Source organism: Miniopterus schreibersii, assembly GCF_964146895.1.
Source record: "Miniopterus schreibersii genome assembly, chromosome: 3".
NCBI lineage: Eukaryota > Metazoa > Chordata > Mammalia > Chiroptera > Miniopteridae > Miniopterus > Miniopterus schreibersii.
Window position 1 is genome coordinate 33,543,728 of NC_138103.1, and position 21,112 is coordinate 33,564,839.

At 43.4% G+C, this 21,112-nt stretch overlaps 1 protein-coding gene across 21 annotated transcripts in view; it reads right to left on the reverse strand.

Moving 5' to 3' along the window:
• Window positions 1–6,371: 6,371 nt before the first annotated feature.
• The window catches only part of GRAMD2B (GRAM domain containing 2B), a 107,785-nt gene continuing 93,044 nt past the window's right edge, over window positions 6,372–21,112 (reverse strand). For 8 of the 21 annotated variants that reach the window (XM_081131826.1, XM_081131823.1, XM_081131815.1 and 5 more), the window contains 9 exons: window positions 20,691–20,786; window positions 18,701–18,772; window positions 18,521–18,601; window positions 16,112–16,223; window positions 15,444–15,566; window positions 15,038–15,125; window positions 13,778–13,882; window positions 10,692–10,785; window positions 6,372–9,461 (listed from right to left, as the gene is read on the reverse strand). In XM_081131826.1, the coding sequence (XP_080987952.1) occupies window positions 9,318–9,461; window positions 10,692–10,785; window positions 13,778–13,882; window positions 15,038–15,125; window positions 15,444–15,566; window positions 16,112–16,223; window positions 18,521–18,601; window positions 18,701–18,772; window positions 20,691–20,786 (915 nt within the window). In that variant the 3' untranslated portion in view covers window positions 6,372–9,317. The remainder of the gene's footprint in view (window positions 9,462–10,691; window positions 10,786–13,777; window positions 13,883–15,037; window positions 15,126–15,443; window positions 15,567–16,111; window positions 16,224–18,520; window positions 18,602–18,700; window positions 18,773–20,690; window positions 20,787–21,112) is intronic. The other 13 variants (XM_081131818.1, XM_081131813.1, XM_081131827.1 and 10 more) reach the window with 2 other exon arrangements.

Consider the following 21,112-nt stretch of genomic DNA (forward strand, 5'->3'; position numbering starts at 1 on the left):
AGAGGACTAGTGCCCATGGGGATTCACTGGTTTCTACCACATACTTCATCTCTCAGGAACTGCTGGCTTAACAGGACAGTGGCATGGCTTATTGAAGACCCCGTAAGACTTCCAGTTAGGGGAGATTCCCTGCGAGCATGGGGTTCTACCTTACAGGATGCAGTAAACGCAAAGAAGCAGAAGCCAGTACATATTTGTGTGCCTCGCCCACAGCCATGGGTCCAAGAGTCAAGGATGGAGGTAGGAGTAGCTAATAACATTATTATTAGCTACTTTCATTATTACAGCTCATAACCCACCTGTGGAATTGTTGCTTCCCATCACTGCAGCTTTGAGCTCTGCTGGGTTGGAGGTTTTGGTTCCTAGCAAGATATGTTTCCATTGAACTGGGAGGTAAGACCGCCAAGTACTGATTTTGGTCTACTAATGCCATTGACCCAACAGGCAACCAAAACTACAGCAGCAGCAATGACAAGAACAAAGAAAACAAAAGAAAGTGAAAGGAAAGAAAGAGCAACAAAGAAAGAAAAAGAAAGGTTCTAAGAATTCACACCCTTCAGGAATAGAAATTTGGGTAGCCTCACCTCAGAATCGTGACTGGCTGTTTTTTTTTTCTGAGGGCAAAGATAAAATGGGTCATAGGAAAAGGTTATAAATATAGCTTTGTGATTAGTTACAGAAATGATGACTCTAGCAGCCATCCGTATGTTCTTCCTTGCTTTGTGTGTACGTGCGCACCCATTAGCATTGTATGTATATTATAAATGTGTGCAAAGGAACAATTTTTTCTCTCTCTTCTTTCCCTTTAAAATTTCATACAAGTTGCAGGCCAACTTTACAACGTAGTCACTAGGGAACAGAATATTTAGGTGGCACTGTGACCAAATTTTATTTTATTTTTAATTAATTAATTTTTTGAAGGGGGCTTTGAATTCATGACTTCCCCCATTCTTGGTCCAGGTACATCCAGGAATGGTCCCCGGAGCTACAAGATCAGCAGAGCAGGCCAGGCAGGGGGACAGGAGAAGTGGGTGGCTGGCAGCCCTGGGGCCTGAGACCTGGGGAGGGGCCCCTGGCTCTCAGGCAGGCGTCTGGCCGGCGCAGGTGCCCGGCTGCCCCCTCCACGCCGCCCCGCAGCCAGGAGCGAGGTCACCGGGGCTCCCCGCAGCCGGTGCGCAGGCCGCCGGGCAGCGCGGCAGAGCGAAGGGGCTCCTGCCTTTCCCCGCGGCCTCGGGGTTGCGCTCGGGGCTTGGCTCACGCGCGCAGGGGCAGGCCCCCCTTGCTCTCCTCTTCCTCTCCCTCTTCTTCCTCCCGTCCCTCTGGTTCCAAGTTTCCCGGCCTTCTGGACTCGGCCTGTCGCGCTGCCAGCCCACCTGTGTCACCAGGGCCTGTACCTTCTTCCTTGGGGAAGGGGTGGGGGAAGGGCGCAAGCTGGGCCTCGGGGAGGGGTCCCCCGCAGGGAAACTGGACGCCTCCTTGGTGCTCCCACATGTACAGAGGACGCCAGGGCCTCCGGGGCAGGGCTGGGCAGCCGGGGTCCGAGCGGGCGCAGGGCGCGCACCCTGCCCTGAGCGGGGTCGCTGGTGGGCGCGGGGGTGCGCGCGGCGGAGAAAAGCGAGCCCGCAGCTCCCGTCCCGGGTCCTTGATCACTGAGGCCAAACACCTGCCAGAGCCCTGGGCGCGGGGATGCTGGGAACTCCCGGGGGCTGGGGGCGGGGAGGTCGCGTGGGTGCAGGCCCGGCCTCCCCCCAGCTCGCAGAGGTCGCCGTCCACGGGGAGGGACGCCGCGGCTGTCGGGGCTTTGCAGTCGTCATTTCCAGGTAAGGGCGAGGCCACCTTCGTTTGTATGAGGCGTGGCTGCGTCTGGGGAGACAGAAACGCGGACGTGTCTCCTGTCTGCGGGCTCAGATGCGCGCAGCCGAGGGGCCGGCAGAGCCGAGGGGCCGGCGGAGCGCGCAGCAGCCGGTGGCCGGGCCACTACCTCCTGGCGCCGAGCCCTGCCTTCTAGACACGGCTCTGGGGCTAATGTTGAGGTTCTTCAGCCGTGGTTTTGTTTGCCGGCGCCTCCCTCTCAGATTCTACTAATGCAGGCCACCAGCAAGAGCCTGGGAGGCCTGAAGGGAATGAGGGGTCGCGCCCTCCTGTTTGCTGCCTGAGAGCGCCTTGAATTTGTCCTGTTCCTGTGAGTGTCACCTATTCGTACTTCACCTTGGCAATGGCAGTCGCGTCCTGTGGCAGCAGCTGACCCCGATTTGCAGCTTGCCGAGCGTTTGCAGAACAGGCCTCATGGTGCCCCGAGCCCTCAGCCCCGCCTGGTGCGCCCCTTCCTCAGCTGTTTCAGCTCCCTGGAGCCCCTCCTGAGCTTCCAAGCTTTAATAGTTTCAGCCACTTCTCATGGTCCCCAGACCTAGGTTTGCTACCTCCAGCTATCTCAGTGTTGTGTTTCCCTTTCCTGTCACCAAGGTAACAATTCTTTCGATCTGGTTCATGGTCCTTGAGGTCAGTTTTTCTCTGGTGTGGGATTTCTGTTTTCATCCCAGATGGGCTAACGGGGACTGGATTTGATTTCTCACCTGTGTGTCAGAAGTTCAGCAACAGCTGAAGAAAACCCCCATGAATCACTGAAGTAGTAATCAGTAAAAGTTTATTGTGCACACATCAAAAAGTTCCCAAACTGGGAGCACTCAAACCAAACATGGATTGGGCCTCCGGGGTTTATTGTTCTAAAGCAGCTTATAGAGTGAGAAGGCAGTGACTGTTTACTTTTCACTGTGATTGGTTCCAATGTTAGACTTTTCTTTTTAATGATAGAGGATTGGTCCGTGGTTACCCCGTATCAACCTTGGGAAACAGTTTAGGTTTTGCTTATAATTTCCAGAGGCATAAACAAGAAATGACCCAGGTCAAGTTAATCTTGCAAAATGAGCTAAATTAAGTTTCTCTTATATGACTTAACTGGTTTTGTCCGGATGCTCAGGGAATTTTCATGGCTGGTCTCCATTTGGTTTTTATTTTAATGTCTGAAACAACTAGAAAATCCAGACAAAACATATGAACAATGTTTTTCAAGATACTGGAAAGCAGGTAATGAACAACAGTTAACACCTGAGAGACGGGAAACAATGGAGAGGGGCCCCGTGACTGCCTGGAGTTTCCAGGCTGTGATGCAGGGCGGCAAACCCAGGCGGACATGAGCTACAGAAATGGAGCTGGGAGTAAGCCTAGGTAGCTGGAGTTTGTAGAACAGAGCACCGGAGAGGAGAGGACCTCTCTTTGAAAGACATAAAGAGAATGAAAAGACCAGCCACAGACTGGGAGAAAATGTTTATAAATTACATATCTGATAAAGGATCTTTATCCAGAATATATAATGAATTCCCAAAGCTCAAATAGTCCAATAGAAAATGGGCAAAAGATTGGAACACACGTCATCTGTATATCTTCTTCACATAGCACATGAAAAGATGTTCAACATTAATAGTCATTAGAGAAATGCAAATTAGAGCTACAATTAGATACCACAACACAGCTATATTAGAAACTCCCTCGAGTGCTGGCCGGTTGGTTCAGTGGTCAGAACATCGACCCTCGGACCTACAGGTCTTGGGTTTGATTCAAGGGCACATTCCTCTGTTGCAAGTTCCCTGTCCCTGGTATGGGTGAGCGTGGGAGGCAAGCAATCGATGCTTCTCTCTTTCTTCCTCCCTCCCTTCCACTCTCTCTAGAAATCAATGGAAAAAATATCCTCAGATGCTGCTTAAAAAAAGAAACTCCCTTGAAAATTTGAAAGACTGATCATATCAAGTGTTGGTGAGGATGTAGAGGAACAGTCACGCTCATACACTGTTGGTGGGAACGTTAAATAGCACATTTTGGAAAAACAGTTTGGCAGTTTCATAATAGGTTAAACATATACGTACCTTCCACAGACCTAGCCACTCCACTCCTGGGTGTTTACCCAAGAGAAATGAGTGTGTATGTCCATACAGAGGTTTGTACAGGAATGTTTATAAAGCAGCTTTATTTGTCATAAATAAAAAATAGAAACACCCAAAATGTCTGTCCATAGGCTGAGGAATAAACAATTTGGAATTTTTTTGGTCTGACTCCATGAATTTATGAATTAGAATGAGTTGTGGAAGGCAAGGAAAAGGCATCTTAGAAAAATGCCTGGGATGGCTTTATAGAATTGCATAAATGCATACCTGGGAAACGCCTTGGAGTGCTGTGGGGAATAGGTAGGAAGGCATCTTTAATATTTACGAAGCTTGAGAAGTCAATAATCATCGCTTTTCCTGTTTACGTGAGACTGGTATTTTCTAGTCACCAAAATAGTATATAATCATAGATTAAAATATCAGAATGTGTAGGAATAGTGTAATAAGCAATAATCTTTTCAGGTTTATTCTTTTCTGATTCTGTAAAGGTAATACTCAAGTTTTAAAGGGCAAGGTATACGGGGAACATTTGCTATTCTTTTGGCCACTTGGCATCTGAAACCCCTTCCTGTTAGAATTCCCTACTTTGGTAACTAGGTGTTAGAGCCGAAAATCCCAGATGCTTGCTTTCCATGCTGCTTTGTAGTTAATATGCAGACATATGTCCTGGGCGTCACCCTTTAAGTCTACTTGCACCAGGTTTTTTTTCTTAATTCTCACCTGAGGATATGTTTTTATTGATTTTTAGAGAGAGGAGACAGGGTGGGGGGTGGGGGAGAGAGAGAGAAAAAAAACCTGATTGGTTGCCTCCCATAGGCACCTTGACCAGGGATGGAACCTACTGTGTGCCCTGACCAGGAATGGAACCCATAACCTTTTGGTGTACGGCATGACACTCCAACCAACTGAGCCACCCAGCCAGGGCCACATGCACCAGATTTTGACTTAGGAGCTAGTTATTAAAAATAAAACAAGCAGTAAACACACAATACAATATACAGATGATGTATTGTAGAATTGTATACCTGAAACCTATATAATTTTATTAACCAATGTCACCCCAATAAATTCAGTGAAAAAAAAGACAAGCAGCAACATTCCCCAAAGGAAAACAAATAAATAAAATAACTAAGTCAGGGAATGATGGAGCACTTTCTTTCTCTTTGGAAGAGTCAACTGTAGTGATTGTCGAAAAAAACACTAAAAAAGTGGCTCCTGGTACAGAACTAGCAAAGATGTTGGGAGGGGGGGAGTACACAGTTGTAGGACCTGATTCCTTGAAGACCACTTAATATTTTAAATAAACTTAGCTGATTAAAAAAAGGTAGCAACTGTTCATTGTGCAAAATTTAGAGAAAATAGAGGTCAATGTCTGTGTATGCATGTGCACACACAGGTATGTAGGACCTTATACAATTGTGTTCAAACCACCTAGTTTTGTGCTTTTAATGCTGCTTTCTATGCCATTCTTTGACAGTACTTTTCTAAATAACTACATCATTTAACTATTGCAGGGGTGGGGAATCTTTTTTCTGCCACGGGCCATTTGGATATTTATAACGTCATTTGAGGGCCATACAAAATTATCAACCTAAAAATTAGCCAGCTATATTTGGTCAAACATTTAATTAACTCACCCCTAATGTGATGGCTGGACCTGCTTCTCTTTGGTGAGGCCTTGGCAGGGCCAGACCAAATGATTTCGCCGGTCTTATATGGCCCGCGGGCTGGACGTTCCCCACCCGTTTGAATATTCAGTGTCTCTAACGTTTTGCTGTCATAAAGTTTCAAAGAATATTCTTGTATATAAATCTTTGATTAGATCTCTGCTTACTGCTTTAGGATAAATTCCTAGACAGCAGATTAGTAAATCAGTGGAAAGTGAACCATTTAAAGGCTCTTCATATAGTTGTAAAATTTCTCTTGAGAGGTGGCTGACCCACTTTTGAATCTCTAACAGGTTTGACCATAAAGCAATGACGTAGAACTTTTATAAAACTGGAATGCCAGACAGGAAACATTTTTAAAAATAATGGACATGGTACCTTCTATGAGAGTATTTTCTACTGGCCTGACACGGCAATGTACTTTAGAGACATTATCACATTTGCTTCTCACAGCGACACTTTTCGTTGGTCCTTCCAGCCTCATCAATAAAATGGGGGGAAATGGCCAAATATCTTGCTTAAGGTCACACAACTCATAAAATATGGACCCAGGAATCAAGCACTGGTTTTTTGAATTCAAAGTTCATTTTCTTTCTCTCATTATTGCAACACAAGAATTTAAATACTTTCTGAGTTCTGCAGTGAATACTGGGAGAAAAGGAGTGCGGGTGAGGTGAAGTAGTAGAGAAGGTCCAAGAAGCAGTTGAAAAGCATATTGTCTTAGTTAAAAGAATTAAGAAACTGACAAAGCACCATGTTAGCAAGGTATTTTTAGCAATGGGTATTTATTAAAAGCCAGGGTGCACCAGGCACAATTCTTGTCCAGTAGGCTAACAGATACAAATGATGTAACCAATTCACTTATTAGCTTATCTGATTAAATAAAATACATTTCATAGAAATGATTATAAAATGCATTGCAGACAGAAACAGAATATCTTTTATATTATGGATCTTATGGTACCTAAATAATTATTAATAAAAACCAGGCAACCCTATGGTAAGTAGAAGTTAGCAAACCACCAGTTTCTTCATTTTTGTCAGCAAAAGAAAAAAAAGCATGCTCTCGTCCTGCTGAAATGGATTTCAACATTCAATACAGACATCCTTTTTCAAAAGTAACATAGTCCACCTATAATCTTAAAAATTTGGTGTTTTTCATCCTGTATCAAATCACATTATACCTTTTGGTTTAAAGATTAGTTTTGGTTTCAGAGTAAGTTTATTTAGTACTTCAGTCCCACATCTCACAGATTCTTGACTTGGGGTGGGTGAGAATCAGTCCAATTAAGCATTAGATAGAGGAACAAAACATAAACGGGATGGTTTATCTGCTTTGCCCAATATTCTCGCCAATATTCAACTGAGAAGATACACAGATGATTTAAACCAGAACATAACAGTAGACGGAGGAAAAAAAAGACAAAATGCTGGTGTTATTTCTTTGAAGCAAGCCTGTCCATTAGAGCTCTTTATTGCCTCTCGGAGAATTATGGCTAATTCTTTAAAGGACCACATCAGGTTTGTTGGCACATGATATACCCTTAGTTGGAAGGCTGGGGTGTAGGAGGGTGGGAAGGACTGAAAGGCGCGTTGTGGAGTGTGTTTGCTGACACAGTCACGATGGCCACTGAACCACAGTCATCCAAGAGCGTGTCCACCAGGTCCTTCCTGAGACCTCTGAGATGGGTCAGTTTCCTTCAGGCAGCAGCACTGAGAAATTCCTCAGAGAGTCAAGGTCAACTTTTACTTCACAGGAACCAGAATTATTCCCCCTCCCCCTTTCCTGAGCTGGAGACCTCCAAGTGCAAACGTGGCTGGGGTGCCTCTCTGGCCAGCAGGGAGCACTCCACCGGGACGCCTCCGCGAGCACCTTCTTCAAAGGGAAGCACGAGGTATCACGTTGGCCCAAGCAATCTGGTGGGTCAGTCACCATTCTCAAGCAACTTTTGCAAGTTGTTCTGTATCTTGAAATAATAACAGAGAAGCTCCTGTTATTAAATAGAATGGAGTATATTAAGGGCATATTTGCTATGGCCTATGTAATGCTTGAGATTATTCAAAAGAGCTACACGTGGGTTGAATGTGGATCAGGCAAACAAATGCTTTTTAATGGAATAGAACTCAGTTTGACAATCCACTTGAAAATGAGAAAAGGGAGGGCTGGAAAAGAAAGTGCCCAAAGATGAAAATGTCAGCAGAGACCAAGAGAAATCAGATGAAAGAAAAAGAACAGCAGCACAGGTGTGACCCCAAAGCATCCGGACATGATGGGGAGCTGGTCTTTACAGAGCCCGTCCGATAGTTCGGATCAGACAAACACCACACAACAATGTTTAACACTCCTATTGGAAATCATACAACATTTCCCAGGAGACCGAGTTTCACAGGGGGAGGGACCATGCCATATCACTGGATCTCAAGACTACAGTACAGCGTTGGGCGTTAAAAATGTGCTTAGTAAATGTTCGTTGAGTAAATGAACTTGAAAGAATCAGAGCAAAGAATTCTCAACCACCAGGTCTGTGACAGGAGTGAGGAACCCTGAGGGACAGAAGAAAGAACGTCCTGTTTTGGAAGAAGAGTCTGTGATGTCCTGCAGGCACATGCAGTGGGCGTGAAGAGGACGGGATCTATCACGTCTGTGCCAGGAACTCCCCACGTGCTCCCCTTAGCCACACACCACTACCACACAGGTGCAGGTCTCACACATGAGACCGAGGGCCAGAGAGGCTCTGCAACAAGACCAGTTACACAGATAGTAAATGGCAGAGTACAGATCAGAACAGAGGTGTGACTCCAAATTTATGCCCGCTCTTCTGTACTGCTCCACCATAAATGCCATTTCCAGTACTAAGAAAATAAGTATTTACTTCTTCACCCGTAAAAGCATTGCCTTCAACCTCCACATTCCTACCTCATGTCTTCCCTACCTCTCCCACAGGACCAAAGATAAAAGCAGGAGTGGGAAGATGGAAAAGAAATGAAACCAAAGACTGATGTCCAAATTATATAAAACATACCTACGATGTCAAAAAACCCAAAAGCAAAACAAAGGAGATAAATGGGCAATTTACAGAACAAAATCCAAATGGCCAATAAATATATAAAAAGCTGTTCACCTGCAGCAGTAATCAGGAAAATGCAAATAAAAGTCACAATGAGATCTGAATTCCCACTGTTAGACTGGTAGTAGGGGGTCAGAATGGACAAAGGTGGTGCCCCTGGGAAGAGAATCAGAGGAGACATCTGAAGATAGGCTGCATAGGACTTCTCAACTAATTAGCCAATCAGTGGCAAATGAAAAAGAGGAGGGAGCTAAAAGGTATTCTTAGATTTCCAACAAGGGCCGTGATGCCAGGAAGAGAAATCGGGAAGTTACAAGCAGGGCAGGTCAGGAGGCTCGGACAGGAGCAGTCCCTGAAGGCGAGCAGAAAGGAATTGGTGGCACCCAGTGAAACGAGCCGAGACATGGCTCCCACGGTCCCACCACCCGTAGCTGCAGTTTCACCACCAGGCTGTGCTGCGCTATAGCCAGACTGCCTCCGGCAGACCCATCAAAAAGAACACGGGTGTGGCCTGGTAACTTCTGCTTCCTTTCCTTTGAGCCATGTGTGCAATTTATAACTTTTTAGAACATCAACATATGTATTTTGACCCTAAATCCACTTCTGACTGCTTCTGCTTCAGGACAAAGGTTTCTATTGGCCTCTCAGCTGAGTGGCTGGACTCTATCTGAGTTGTTTTTCTGTCCCTCATTACAGAATGTGGTGTCCCAGCCAGGCCCAGCAGGAGAAGGGGAAGGAAGACAGGAGAGGGCAGCAGGATCCTGTATGCTTCCAGTCCAAAGAATATGCTAGAGTGAGCAAAACAGAAAATTAAAACCGGCTCATTCACTTGGTCAGCATGGAAGCCAAACATTGGTAAACATTTCATTACCAAAAAAAAATTATCTTTAATTCTCAGCAACTAACACTTTAGAAAACAGTTCTGGTTGCTACCCCAATCCCTTCTCTAGGTTGATTTTGACTGAGGAAAAGTTTTCGAGTCAGCCCACAGATACAATGATTCCATAGGAATTATCTGGCGTGCCTTGGTTTAAGGACAGAAGTTTGGAAACACCTTTGCTCTCAATACTTCAGTGGTTAAATGTTAGATAACATTTAGTAAAGCAAAACAAACACCTGACTCATTTGTATTTCATGTCCCTCCTCAACAAAGCGTAACTGCACTCCTATGGAAAGCTACTGGGTGTTTGTGAGTTCGAACTGAACATGTAACTCTAACACTTCCCTTAAGGATTAGGGTAAAAACAAAGTTTTAGATGGGAAGAGATAAACACGTTGAAAGCAGTAAGAAATGTTAATTAGGTTTTACTTTGGGATATTTCTCGCGTGACTAACCTTTTTCTCCTGTTCACTCTCCTATTGAGTTCTAAGAATGCCACAAGCATGGGGACAGGTCTGTCCTAAAGCTGCTCTGTAGGAAGATACCTGAAGCCCTACAGGTACATCAGTGGCCTTATCAGCAAGGACTAAGGTTGGATTCTGAGAACGAGTAAGGCAGGGGGTTTCCAAGCACAACTTTGCTTCAAATTCCAGGTCTGCTGACTTTCTAGACGTGTCTCCTTGGGCAAGTTAATAGAAACTTGGACTTTTCCCTGGCCAGACAGGATTAGTGCCATCCACCTCCCAGGGTTACAAAAGGGAATGAATGCAATATTTTATGTATGGAAACAATCAGCTTGGGTGGAGGTGGGGCTGCACTCTCTGATTGGGACACTCCCTACTGTGTCCCTCCCCTGAGTCCTGTGTCAGGGGTCACTTGCCACTGGGCTCTATGGCACAAAGAAATATTTCTAACCAAGGAGGAAAACCAGAGATAGACCAACAAGGAAAGTGAGACTGACACCCATTTCTTTGTGAAAGTGAAAAATAGTCTTTCTCATTGACCCCTGGCTGGGTCTGGTCATTCAGGCTGCCCGCTGCACTCCAGGAGTGTTTTAATGTGTAACCACTGACCTACCACAAGTGCAAGCGACAGGCATGACCACGACCACCCCCAACACAGGAAAGAAATCAGTCACCTTTTCTAATTTCATTATGTTAGCTGTAAGCTCTCGGCAGAGGACCTCCACATTTAATTGTACTTGTGACCCCAGGCCGGGTGGGGCTGCCTGTCTGTAAGAACAAAGAGAAAAATTATTTTGGCCAGGAATGGCAAAGAAAGAAGTGGAATAAACACATTTGAAGTGTCTTTGAACAGAAAACTGGGTTGTAATAGAAAAGAGGGAGCATTTCACTTGTTAACCTCAGAAAGGCCCCCACGGTAATCCACGGCTCAAGGCTAGAAGTTTGGGGACAGATTCTTAATGGCTCAGCTGGAAATCCCTTAGGCTATTTTTGTTTAAGTGGCTGTGTTGTGCCTTGGCTTCCGAACAAAAATCAGACAGTTATTCTCACCCCTTTTAATAGCCCCCACTATCCTCTCTATCGCAATGCAGCACACATTTGCAAGAACTGTGGCTCTTCTCAGCCATGGGTTTATTTTTTGTGGCAGCAGGAACCCTTTACACAGGAATTTTCAGAACCGTTAGGAATGTGTTTCCTAAAGTTTTGGTTGAAGTGTGAGACTTCTGTCGTTCTTTGAGACTCACCATACAAATGTAATTTGTCTTTGTCTTACAATCTCGCAGATGTATTCACTGTTTACCATTAGACTATTTATGGCATGGGCTCGTTCGATCTAACTCTGGGGCCTCCCGGGGTCCGATACCAGCTAAAACTGTAGGAAATGTAGAGATGTATGTACACTGCTCCCGGAGAGATGGTCTAAAAGCTCTTTATCAGATTTTTATGTTAATATTAAGAACCACGGTCTGTATCATCTCTGTATTTCTTGGTTGAAATTTATTTGTAGCCATTACGTTTTTAGTGGTTAATGACTGGTCTAATTTCTTTCACGTGTGATCCATTTTTGAAATATAGGCGCTGGCAATTTATTGATGATTATCTGAATATTAAGAAGGCAATCAGATGTTTTTCATTCACTAGTACTAAAACAGTTTTTTATCATTGACCCATACTATCAAAATCTTAGATCCTAAAAAGGAAACTGAATCTAAATCTTTCAGTTTCTAGGTGAGGGATCTGAGTACTGATTCATCAACATGAAATTCTGACAATATCTAGGCTATCCTTGTAGTAACAAAGCTGGTACAACGTGTGGGTTCAAAAGGATGGCTCTATAGCAACTAAACAATCAGGTGAGGTGTGTGGATTTAGTGACCAGGACAGCATGGCTGGATTTATCATCCTGGACGAAATAAGATACTGGGGAAGGTCAGGTGCTGTCAAAGTACTTTATTAACAGACCTTTCCATCATGGGTGTTCTCTGATCTCATGTCATATATGATCTGTGTGATTTTTCCTTTAAATGGTTATTTTTCAGATTGTACCTCTTCCTGAGTTGATTATTTAAATAGTATAATAAATGCTTAATTTGCCTTTGATAGTGGAATTGCCCTCTCATCATCACCAAGTTAACTGCATGATAACAGGTGTACATTTTCCTAGAATCATCAAGCCCCTATATGGTAGTGAACAGAACAGTCTGCTATAATCTAGAGGCACCTCCTAGTTCTAAGTGTATTAACATTCTGAACAAGACGGAAGAGAGTATGGGTGGGTATGAATCTATTCCAAACCATTCTTTAGGCTTCTGTATTAGTGGTTCAAATGTATATTTATGACTCAAAAAGAACCTGTATGCCAGCATACTATTAAGCCACAGAATAAGACTTTTAAGCAGTTGTTAGAGCATAAAGAAAGGCCCTAGAGCCCTGGCTGAGGTGGCTCAGTTGGCTGAGCATCGTCCCATGCACCAGAAGGTCACCAGTTCGATTCCCGAGTCAGGACACATGCCCGAGTTGTGGACTCAATCCCCAGTAGGGGGGATGCAGGAGGCAGCTGATAGATGTTTCTCTGTCTTTCTCTCTCTCTTCCTCCCTTTCTCTTACTCTCTTTCTAAAATCAATAGAACTATATTTTTAAAAAAAGAAAGGCCCTAGAATGATACAGCATAATTGTTCTCAAAGTGGAGGCCTCAGGCTGGTACCATCAACATTACTTGAGAACTGGATAGAAATGCAAATTCTCAGGCCCAATCTCAGATCCACTGCATCAGAAACTTTGGGGATGGGCCCTGTAATTTGTTTTAGCAAGCCCTCTAGAAGATTCTGAAGCACAATGAAAATAACCTGACCCAGTTCTAGGCCATTTCTCATAACCAAGTAGCCACTGGTAGTCTGGGCAGGCTACGGTCTTTGTACTCGCACAAATCTGCATTTGAATCCTAATTCTATTTCAAACTGTAAGACATTAAGCTAATTATTTCTCTGAGTCTCAGTTACTTGTCTATAAAATGGGAATAATAGTTATAAGGTATAGTGAAAGAAAACTGTGTGTGTATGTATCCATTCTAATAGAGTCAACAGCACACGGTGTGTACTCTGTAAAGGAGTATTCCTGCTTTTAAAAGTGTGCTAAAAGTATGTGTTTTTTTAAGACATGGAATAACTTATTTTACTTTTTAGGCAGTATGTAAAAATCCTCATGGAAATGGGTTGAGAGGAAAATGCTCTATGTCTGAATAGGCTTAATTAGGTTAGGCATGTAAAAATGCCTGTGATGGAAAAATTTCACAGGCACAACCAACCAATTGCTTGGTTACATGAATCCTGACAGCGATCAACAGTTTTGTAAATAAATGGGCCAACAGAGAGCTACCAGTGATGAAATGTGCTGAGTTACTTGAATTGCTTCTCTCCTATGAAGGTCTTGACTCCTTGCCATTTTATGAAGATAAACTTTTATATTGTAATAAATGGGCCAAGGTCACAACTGAGTCTGAGGATGACAGAACTAGATAATGTAAAATTAGGCTTGTTTCTTGCCTTATCACTGGCAACACTATAGCAACTCAAGAACATGCACAATCAGGTCACTCATTTCTGGGAGCTTCCCACCTCTTTACTCCCCAAATATACACTTAAAATGTCTCATACAAAATGTATCCTTAATTAATATTTGCCAAGAGGGTTGCTAAGCTCAAGTCAAACATTATACTAATCTGAATAGCAAGCAGATGACAGCACAGGAGGGAAGCCTTACTCAGTGTGATGGGTGTCCATAATGGAGGTCAATGACCCCAGCTGCTCCTCCAGAGTATTGATTCTGTATCTCATGTAGAAGGTCGAGACGATTAGTGCACAGACCCTGGAAAGGGATAACAGACAAATCTCAGTGGTCAATGGCCAGGCCTTGACGGTCATAAAATAATAAACCCAGTTGCTCAGTGGTTAGAGCGTCAGCCCACCCACTGAAGGGTTGAGAACTCGATCCCCAGTCAAGGACACGTACCTGGGTTGCAGGTTCGATCCCCGACCATGGTCAGGGCACATGCGGGAGGTAACCAATCAACATGTCTCTCTCACATCGATGTTTCTCTCTCTCCTGTTGCCCCCATCCCATCCACTCTCTCTCTCTAAAATCAATGGAAAAAATATCCTCAGGTGAGGATTGCACACAAAAAGCCACCAAAACCAAAATCAAAACCAAAATAAACCCTCATAGCCAATGTACATTCAAGGAAAGCTATTTTCTAAAACAACCCGGCCAAAGAGATTTTAGAAAAGATCTTTATTCAACAGGCTGATGCTTGTCACAAAACTTTAGAGCTCTTGGGGGATGTAAAATCCTTTAGCCCAAGTTCTTTGATTTATAAGAAATTCTAATAGGCTTTCCCGGGGCCACACCCAAGGGCCCTTCCTTCCATAGGGGCTGTCTCCCCGGCCAGTGAGTGCCCCGTCTTGTTCTCTGGTGACTCACAAATTCCCTGCTTTATCTGGAAACCAAACTGGGCAGGTCCTCCTTGGTGGCGAGGAATAGCCTAGAACTGGGTCAAGCTATTTTCAGAAGAACAACTGATTACAGACTGGAAGTGAGGGGGGAAGTTAAAAAAGTCAATGCCTCAGTTTTCAAGAAAGCGGATGACATTTTAAAGTTGTTTTGGCCTCAGTCCAGAGAACAAGGGTTGGATGGAACATGAACGATACGGACAAAGATGCTTCCTTATAATTCCCCACTAACACTGTCCGCTCAGGACTTAGTCCCTCTGCTGGACCTGGCAATCATTTCGCTTTTCCTTCCTCCCTTCTCACTATTTAACTGAGAAGGAGATGAACATGACAATGTGACTGAAGCCCAAGGGGAAGACATGTTGAGGCAGGAGACAAACATTGTAGAAAAAAAGATCTGGGTCACATTAGCCACCCCTGGTACTTATAATGGCTCTTGGCAACACAAAAAGATTATTTTGTTAAAGAACTGAACCGTTTTCTTAAGTCATGTTTAGTAAATTCATTTACTTACACAATTGCGTAGAATATAAGAATTTGGCTGAGAGTCGGATATTTCTGAGACTTGACTTTGTGTAAGATCCCAATGGATTCTGATTGACCTGTTGGGTAGAAAGTGAAAAGTGACTCCTCCGTCCAGCAATGCTGAGTGTGAACAGCATTTTTTGAATCACAATCTCAAAGTGTTCAGAATAACGGAGGGGCCTCCATGAAGGCTAGTCACCTCTGTACCCCCCACAGTAAGCAGAGGAGTGAATAAAGTTTGTTGAACTGAATAAATGAATTAATACACAAAGACCTACAATAGGAAAGAAGGGGCGGGGATGTGAAAGGCAGTCATAAAATGAAGTATGTGGGCCCTTTAAAAGGTACAAGCAGACCTTCCCCACACACACACTCCCCCAGAATCTGTTCCTTACCGTGTGCAGGGAGACTCTTGGCTTTTCCTTCAGGTACTCTGTTCCCGTGGGCATCTGCCCTGGCTGGCTTTGCTTCTCCTTTGGAGGCATTGAGAACTGTCTGGGACTCTGTCACGTGGAAATCTATCAGGTCAAAATGGGGCTGGGTGAGCTCTCTCCTCAAAACATTTAAAATGTAGTATCAACCACCAAAGCAAACCAAGCTCTCAACATACATAATGGCCACGTACATAAATGGGTCTTCTCAGAAGTTGGTTGAGTGGCTGGGGATTGAAATCCAATGATCGCGCAAATAAGTAATAAAATGAGGGCAGTTTGTCTTTACTCCATTGACTCATAGAGATGATGCAGGTATAACAATAATATTATTAACAGAGGGAAAGAAACATTATATGTTTCTCTTTTTCAATCAACCTAATATATAGATTTATGAGACATTTATTAAATATGTATAAATGGATTGGAATTTTACCACAGAGGCAATTCCGATTTCTGGAACTTGCAAACTACCCTTTCCCCAGATTCCCTTTCCAATTGTTAACTTGGAAGACAACAGTTTTGTGTGTGTGTGTATGTGTGTGGTTGGTTTTGTTTTTGTTTGTAAGGGGTGGGATGAAGATGTTTTGTGGAGAATTAGATTTTAGTCAAGATACAAAAATTTCCCAGACCTCTCGAGTTCTCGGATTCGGGAGTCTGAGAGCCAGAACTGCTGTATCCTTCCATGTCTTGCCTTCTTTGTTGAACCACTCCGTCCAGATCTGAGAATTCATCATTGAAATCCTGAAGGGAAATAATGAAATGAAGAGAGGCCAACTTCCCCTTATTAAAAAGGCAGACCTTTGTAACCCCTGGCCTTTTTACTTAGGCCTGACCTATAAAACATGGGAAAGAAGGAAGGATTACCCCATACCACTGGGATTTTCCCAATAGATTGCTAAGTATCTGGTTACTGAAACTGAGATTCTTCCGGGCAGTTAGAATTCTATCAACAAGGAGTGGCCAACTTTTTGAACCAACAAATGTCTAGAAGAAAACACTGGAATGCTGATGACTGAAAAGCTTCCAGGGTAAAGCTGCAGAAGCCGCAGTGAGCACTTTGTAATGAGCAAAGTGACTGAAATAGACATATGTAAAAGAAAAAAGGGGACAGAAAGCTCGAAATGCATGTTTGAATATGCAGACACAGAGAAAGCTATTCTTCGATTATAGTTTTAAAAGAGGTATTAGAAACAGACAAGGGCAAATGGCTTTAACAAATTGACCCTGAAAGGAAAACTTCACCTTTTTTCTTCCTGTCACCAAATCAAAACAGGTTCAGTGACATTACATTTAAATGACAGAAGGATGAGAGAGGAGTGAGGAGCAGGGGAGACAGCAGGAATGTTTTCCTTTGTATCCCACTCATTCAGAACTAAAGACCAGACCTGTCCTTGAGAAAACAGCCTGGGGAAGGCACAGTTAGGCGGAGAGCTCCACAGTTTACTTAGCTGTCGAATGGAGAGACCCAGCCTTCCACCTTCAACCAGCTGTTCTTTGGTCATTTCAACATTCATTTCAATTTCATGCAAGATTTTTACACAGAAAGAAAATGGAAAAATTTCAAGTCTCTTCAATTTAATGATTATTTATTGAATGCCTGTCATGTATGAGGCAGTATGCAGAGCTCCTTACACACACGACTGCACGTGACCTTCCCGGCCACATCGTGAGGCTGGCATTTTCCTGGGTGAGGAGCCCGAGTGAGAGCAGCGAGCGAGCCTGCCCGATGGCATAGCTCGGCGGGGCGGAACCCAGATTCGAAACCAGGCTTGTCAGATTCCAAGGTGTCTGTGTTTAATTCTGTTTTTTTACTTCTTCCCACTATTTTTTAAAGGTTTTACAAAAGGTTCTTAAAAATTTTTGTTTAAAAATTGAGATAAAATTCACCAATTTAAGTTACAATTCGGTCATTTTTAGAGTACAGTATTCACAGTGTCGTGCAACATCACCGCTATCTTATTTCAGAACATTTCCATCACCCTCCCAAAAAGAAACCTTTACTCATTAGCAGTCACTCCCAATTTTCCCCTCTCCCACATCCCTTGGCAACCACTAATCTACTTGCAGTCTTTGCCTATTCAGAACATTTTGTACAAATGGAATCGTACAACATAGTGGCCTTTTGTGTCTGGCTTTTTTCACTCGGCATGTTTTCAAGGTTCATCTGCGTTGTAGTGTGTAACAGTAATGCTTCGTTCCTTTTTAGGAAAATAATATTCCATTGTGTGGAGAGGTTGCAATTTATTTACCCACTCATGAATTGATGACCATGAGGGTTGTTTCTACTTTTTGGCTATTATAAATAACAGCTATGATCATTCATGTTCAAATTTTTGTGTGAATATATTTTCAATCCCACTATTTTTTTTAACAGTTCTCATAAAGAGATGTGTAGATGTTGAAACCATGGGCTCTACCACTTCACCAAAGTTATTTCAACATTTGACAATAGTCAACTTGGGAATAATTACTTGAATCATATGGCTAGGACTCCCCACTGGAGATTTACTCTACAGACAACGAAGTCTAAAGGAATCAAAGAATCTCTACCTTTCACTTGGGCATTAGAGCTTTCTTTTCTTAGTTATTTCTTCCCCACTAAGCTGTCAAGTCTCCAAAGGCAACAACTAGTCTAGATTTTTCCTGGTGTCCTTACAGCAAACGCTAGCACGGAGCCTTGAACACAGAAGACATTCAACCATTTGTGGGATGAATCACACCCCACCCCAAATAGACTGGTGAATCCCTCTAAACCAGCACTGACAAGCAAACACAGCAAGACTTCATGAATACCTCCAGTGACCAGTAATCCCCAAGGCAGCCTATTGTGTTTCGTTTTCTCTGCAGGACAACCCTTCAGTTACATGAACAAAGTTTATGACCTCCTAGGGTCCTCCTTTTCTTCAGGACAGAGATGCCCTGTTTCTTCAGCTCGCCTCGAATATTACTGTCCTAAGTTCCTCTTGCACCCTGGTTGTGGTGTAATTGCTGGACATACTCCCTTTCCTTTGCGTTTAGATACTGTGTAGGCAACTCACCAGAGGCAGAGACGAAGGGCGGTCAGCCCGGAAACTGTTTTCAAGAGAAGACGGATTAGGACTGTTACCAACGCTTGTATTCTGGAATGATCGAGATAAAATGAAACCCCAGATTAACTATGGAACTGTAAGAAACACAGCAGACAGACAGCAACTGAGGCTCGGCAATGTCATACTCACGTCTAAGTGTCCACACACAGATTTTAGTAGTTTGTAAGTTGAATCTCTGGAGAGCAGGGAGACAAATATGTACTGAAAAACAAAACACAGTAATTAATAACAGATATTGTCTGACAAGAAGTGAATATTCAGAGTTCAAAAACTTACTTGTATATACTTTTTCATTTAAAATGATATAGGCCTATATGCTCTGGTCTATATGCTGATTCTGCTCACCCACACCTTTGAGTTTTCATTTCCATTCCCACACTAAAGGAAATATACTCCCCAACAACAGCAACAAAACCCCCAAACCCAGTTTAACTCATTAACGCAGAGAAAAACAAAGGCTCCAATACCCTGATGAAGGTGCCCAAAGAAGCACAAGTAGGAAAAGACCTGAATACTAAAAAAAATGCCAGTGATATTTTCTAGACCCCTTTTTAAGTTTCTCTATCTCTCCCTCACCTCTGCTTTTTTTTTTTAAGGTATTTATCAATTCCTGAGGATCTGCTTTCTCTGCTCTGACCTAGCTTTCCACTGAAAATTTCCCAGGGGCCCTAATAGGCCCGTTCTTTTTCAGGCCACTTCCAGAGCCTGCCTTGTACAAATATAGAGATTTCTGTAGTGGATGCTTATAAGTGAGTTATGGGAAAGAAGTAAAACCAGAGCTAGACAAGTAATTTGGAGACGAATGACATAAGGAAAAATGCTTTTACCCGAAACAGGAGATTGAGAAAGTATTAAAACTAAATCTGTCTACTACTGTTTGAGCCACGGAATCTTTCCAGACTCACTTTCCAAAGTTTGTGATTACCCCTCTCATTCACCCATGAAAGGATCTGATACAATTTACAATACAATACAATACAATACAATACAATACAATACAATACACAGTATTGTATCCCAAAGTGGTTAGCATTATGGGTCCTGGCAGGAGACAGACCCAGCTGCAGATTCTGGCTCTGATGCCAAGCAGGCAGCATTGGGCAAAGTGCTTGCTTAAGCCCTCTGAGCTTCAGTTCTTTTAACAATACCTACCCCTTAGAGGGTGGTAGTATGTAATAAATGTGAAAACATAAGCGAAGTATTTAGCACATGCCGGGCAAAAGTACTTGATGCTTGTTAGCCGTTAGTATGTCTAAAAAAATTCTTCAAAAGTAGACAGATACTAATATATTTCTTAGCTCATCAGAATAGCCTGATTTCTCTTTCTTTCTGCCTCCTTCCTTCCTTCCACTATCCAATATGGTTAGGAATGGAATGTGGCTTCTATGCTTTCATAGAAATAATACGTAAAATATTAAAAGATAATTTCAAGTGAAATATGGGTAACCAAAATACTCGACTCCCTCTCTCTTCCCAAGCAGAAGCAAACACCTCTCAGTGCAGAGATTTCTGGTTGCATGTGTCTGTGTTATCCCAACAGTCAACAACAGCCTGAGAATCCCTGCATAGAAGTGGGATAGGGGAGGAAACCTGGAAGCCAAGAGGGGCTAGGAGCTGGTCCGAAGCTGCACGTGCATAGCAAGCACAAGTTTTATGTGTTTGGGATGCTTTTGGAGAGGTCCCAACTGAGGTTATGGGGCAGCTGGCCACCCCCACCCCAGGGACTCCCCAGTGTCACTCTGCCTTACCCTGTCAACAAAGTGGTGATGGTGGTTGTTTTAAATACTATTAAGGAAACTGAACAGCAGTTTAACCTGACCTACAAGATATTAGGGAAAGGGAAGTTGGGAAAGAATTTTATTTTTTTTACTTTGGTCGAGCAAATATAATTAAGTCAGCAGGAAATTAAATAATGGCAACAATTAGAAGATATTGTCTTGTGAGGGGAAACAACACTACAGGAATGTCTAAAGGCTAGGATTTTACAAATTAGTCTTACACGTATTTCCTGATTCCCTGTGGGGCGTAATGATATTTACGGTCCAGGGTCCTGGCCCTGGCAGGAGGCCCCAGCGCATTGGAGGGCAGAGCAGGAGCCCTTGCTCTGCTGCGTACTCACCCTGTCTGTGACCGTTGCTATAATCAGGGCATTTGGCACCAGAAGGGCAGTTTTGGTTTTCTTTATTAGGGTTACGGAGAAGGCCGGAATAGAGATCTGAAACAGAATCACCAAGTTAACACGCTGGTTAAGACGTCACAGAACAACGCTTCCAATCTTCATGTTAAAGGAAAAAGCAAACAGACTGATAACAAAGAAATAAAAAGCAGGCTCTCCAGCATCCATGAGGAAAAGTCCATCTTAAACAGTGGCACGGGCGGGTCCCTGAGCTCCTTAGGCTGGTGTGAATACAAAGCCACATAAATCTGGATCCTCAGTCCTGCTGAAGGGCTTCATGGGAAACCGCTATCTTTAGCCGGGGACTAGAAAGCAAAATTTACACTCATGTTAAAGATAAGTCCAAGGCTCTCAAGGTGTCACTT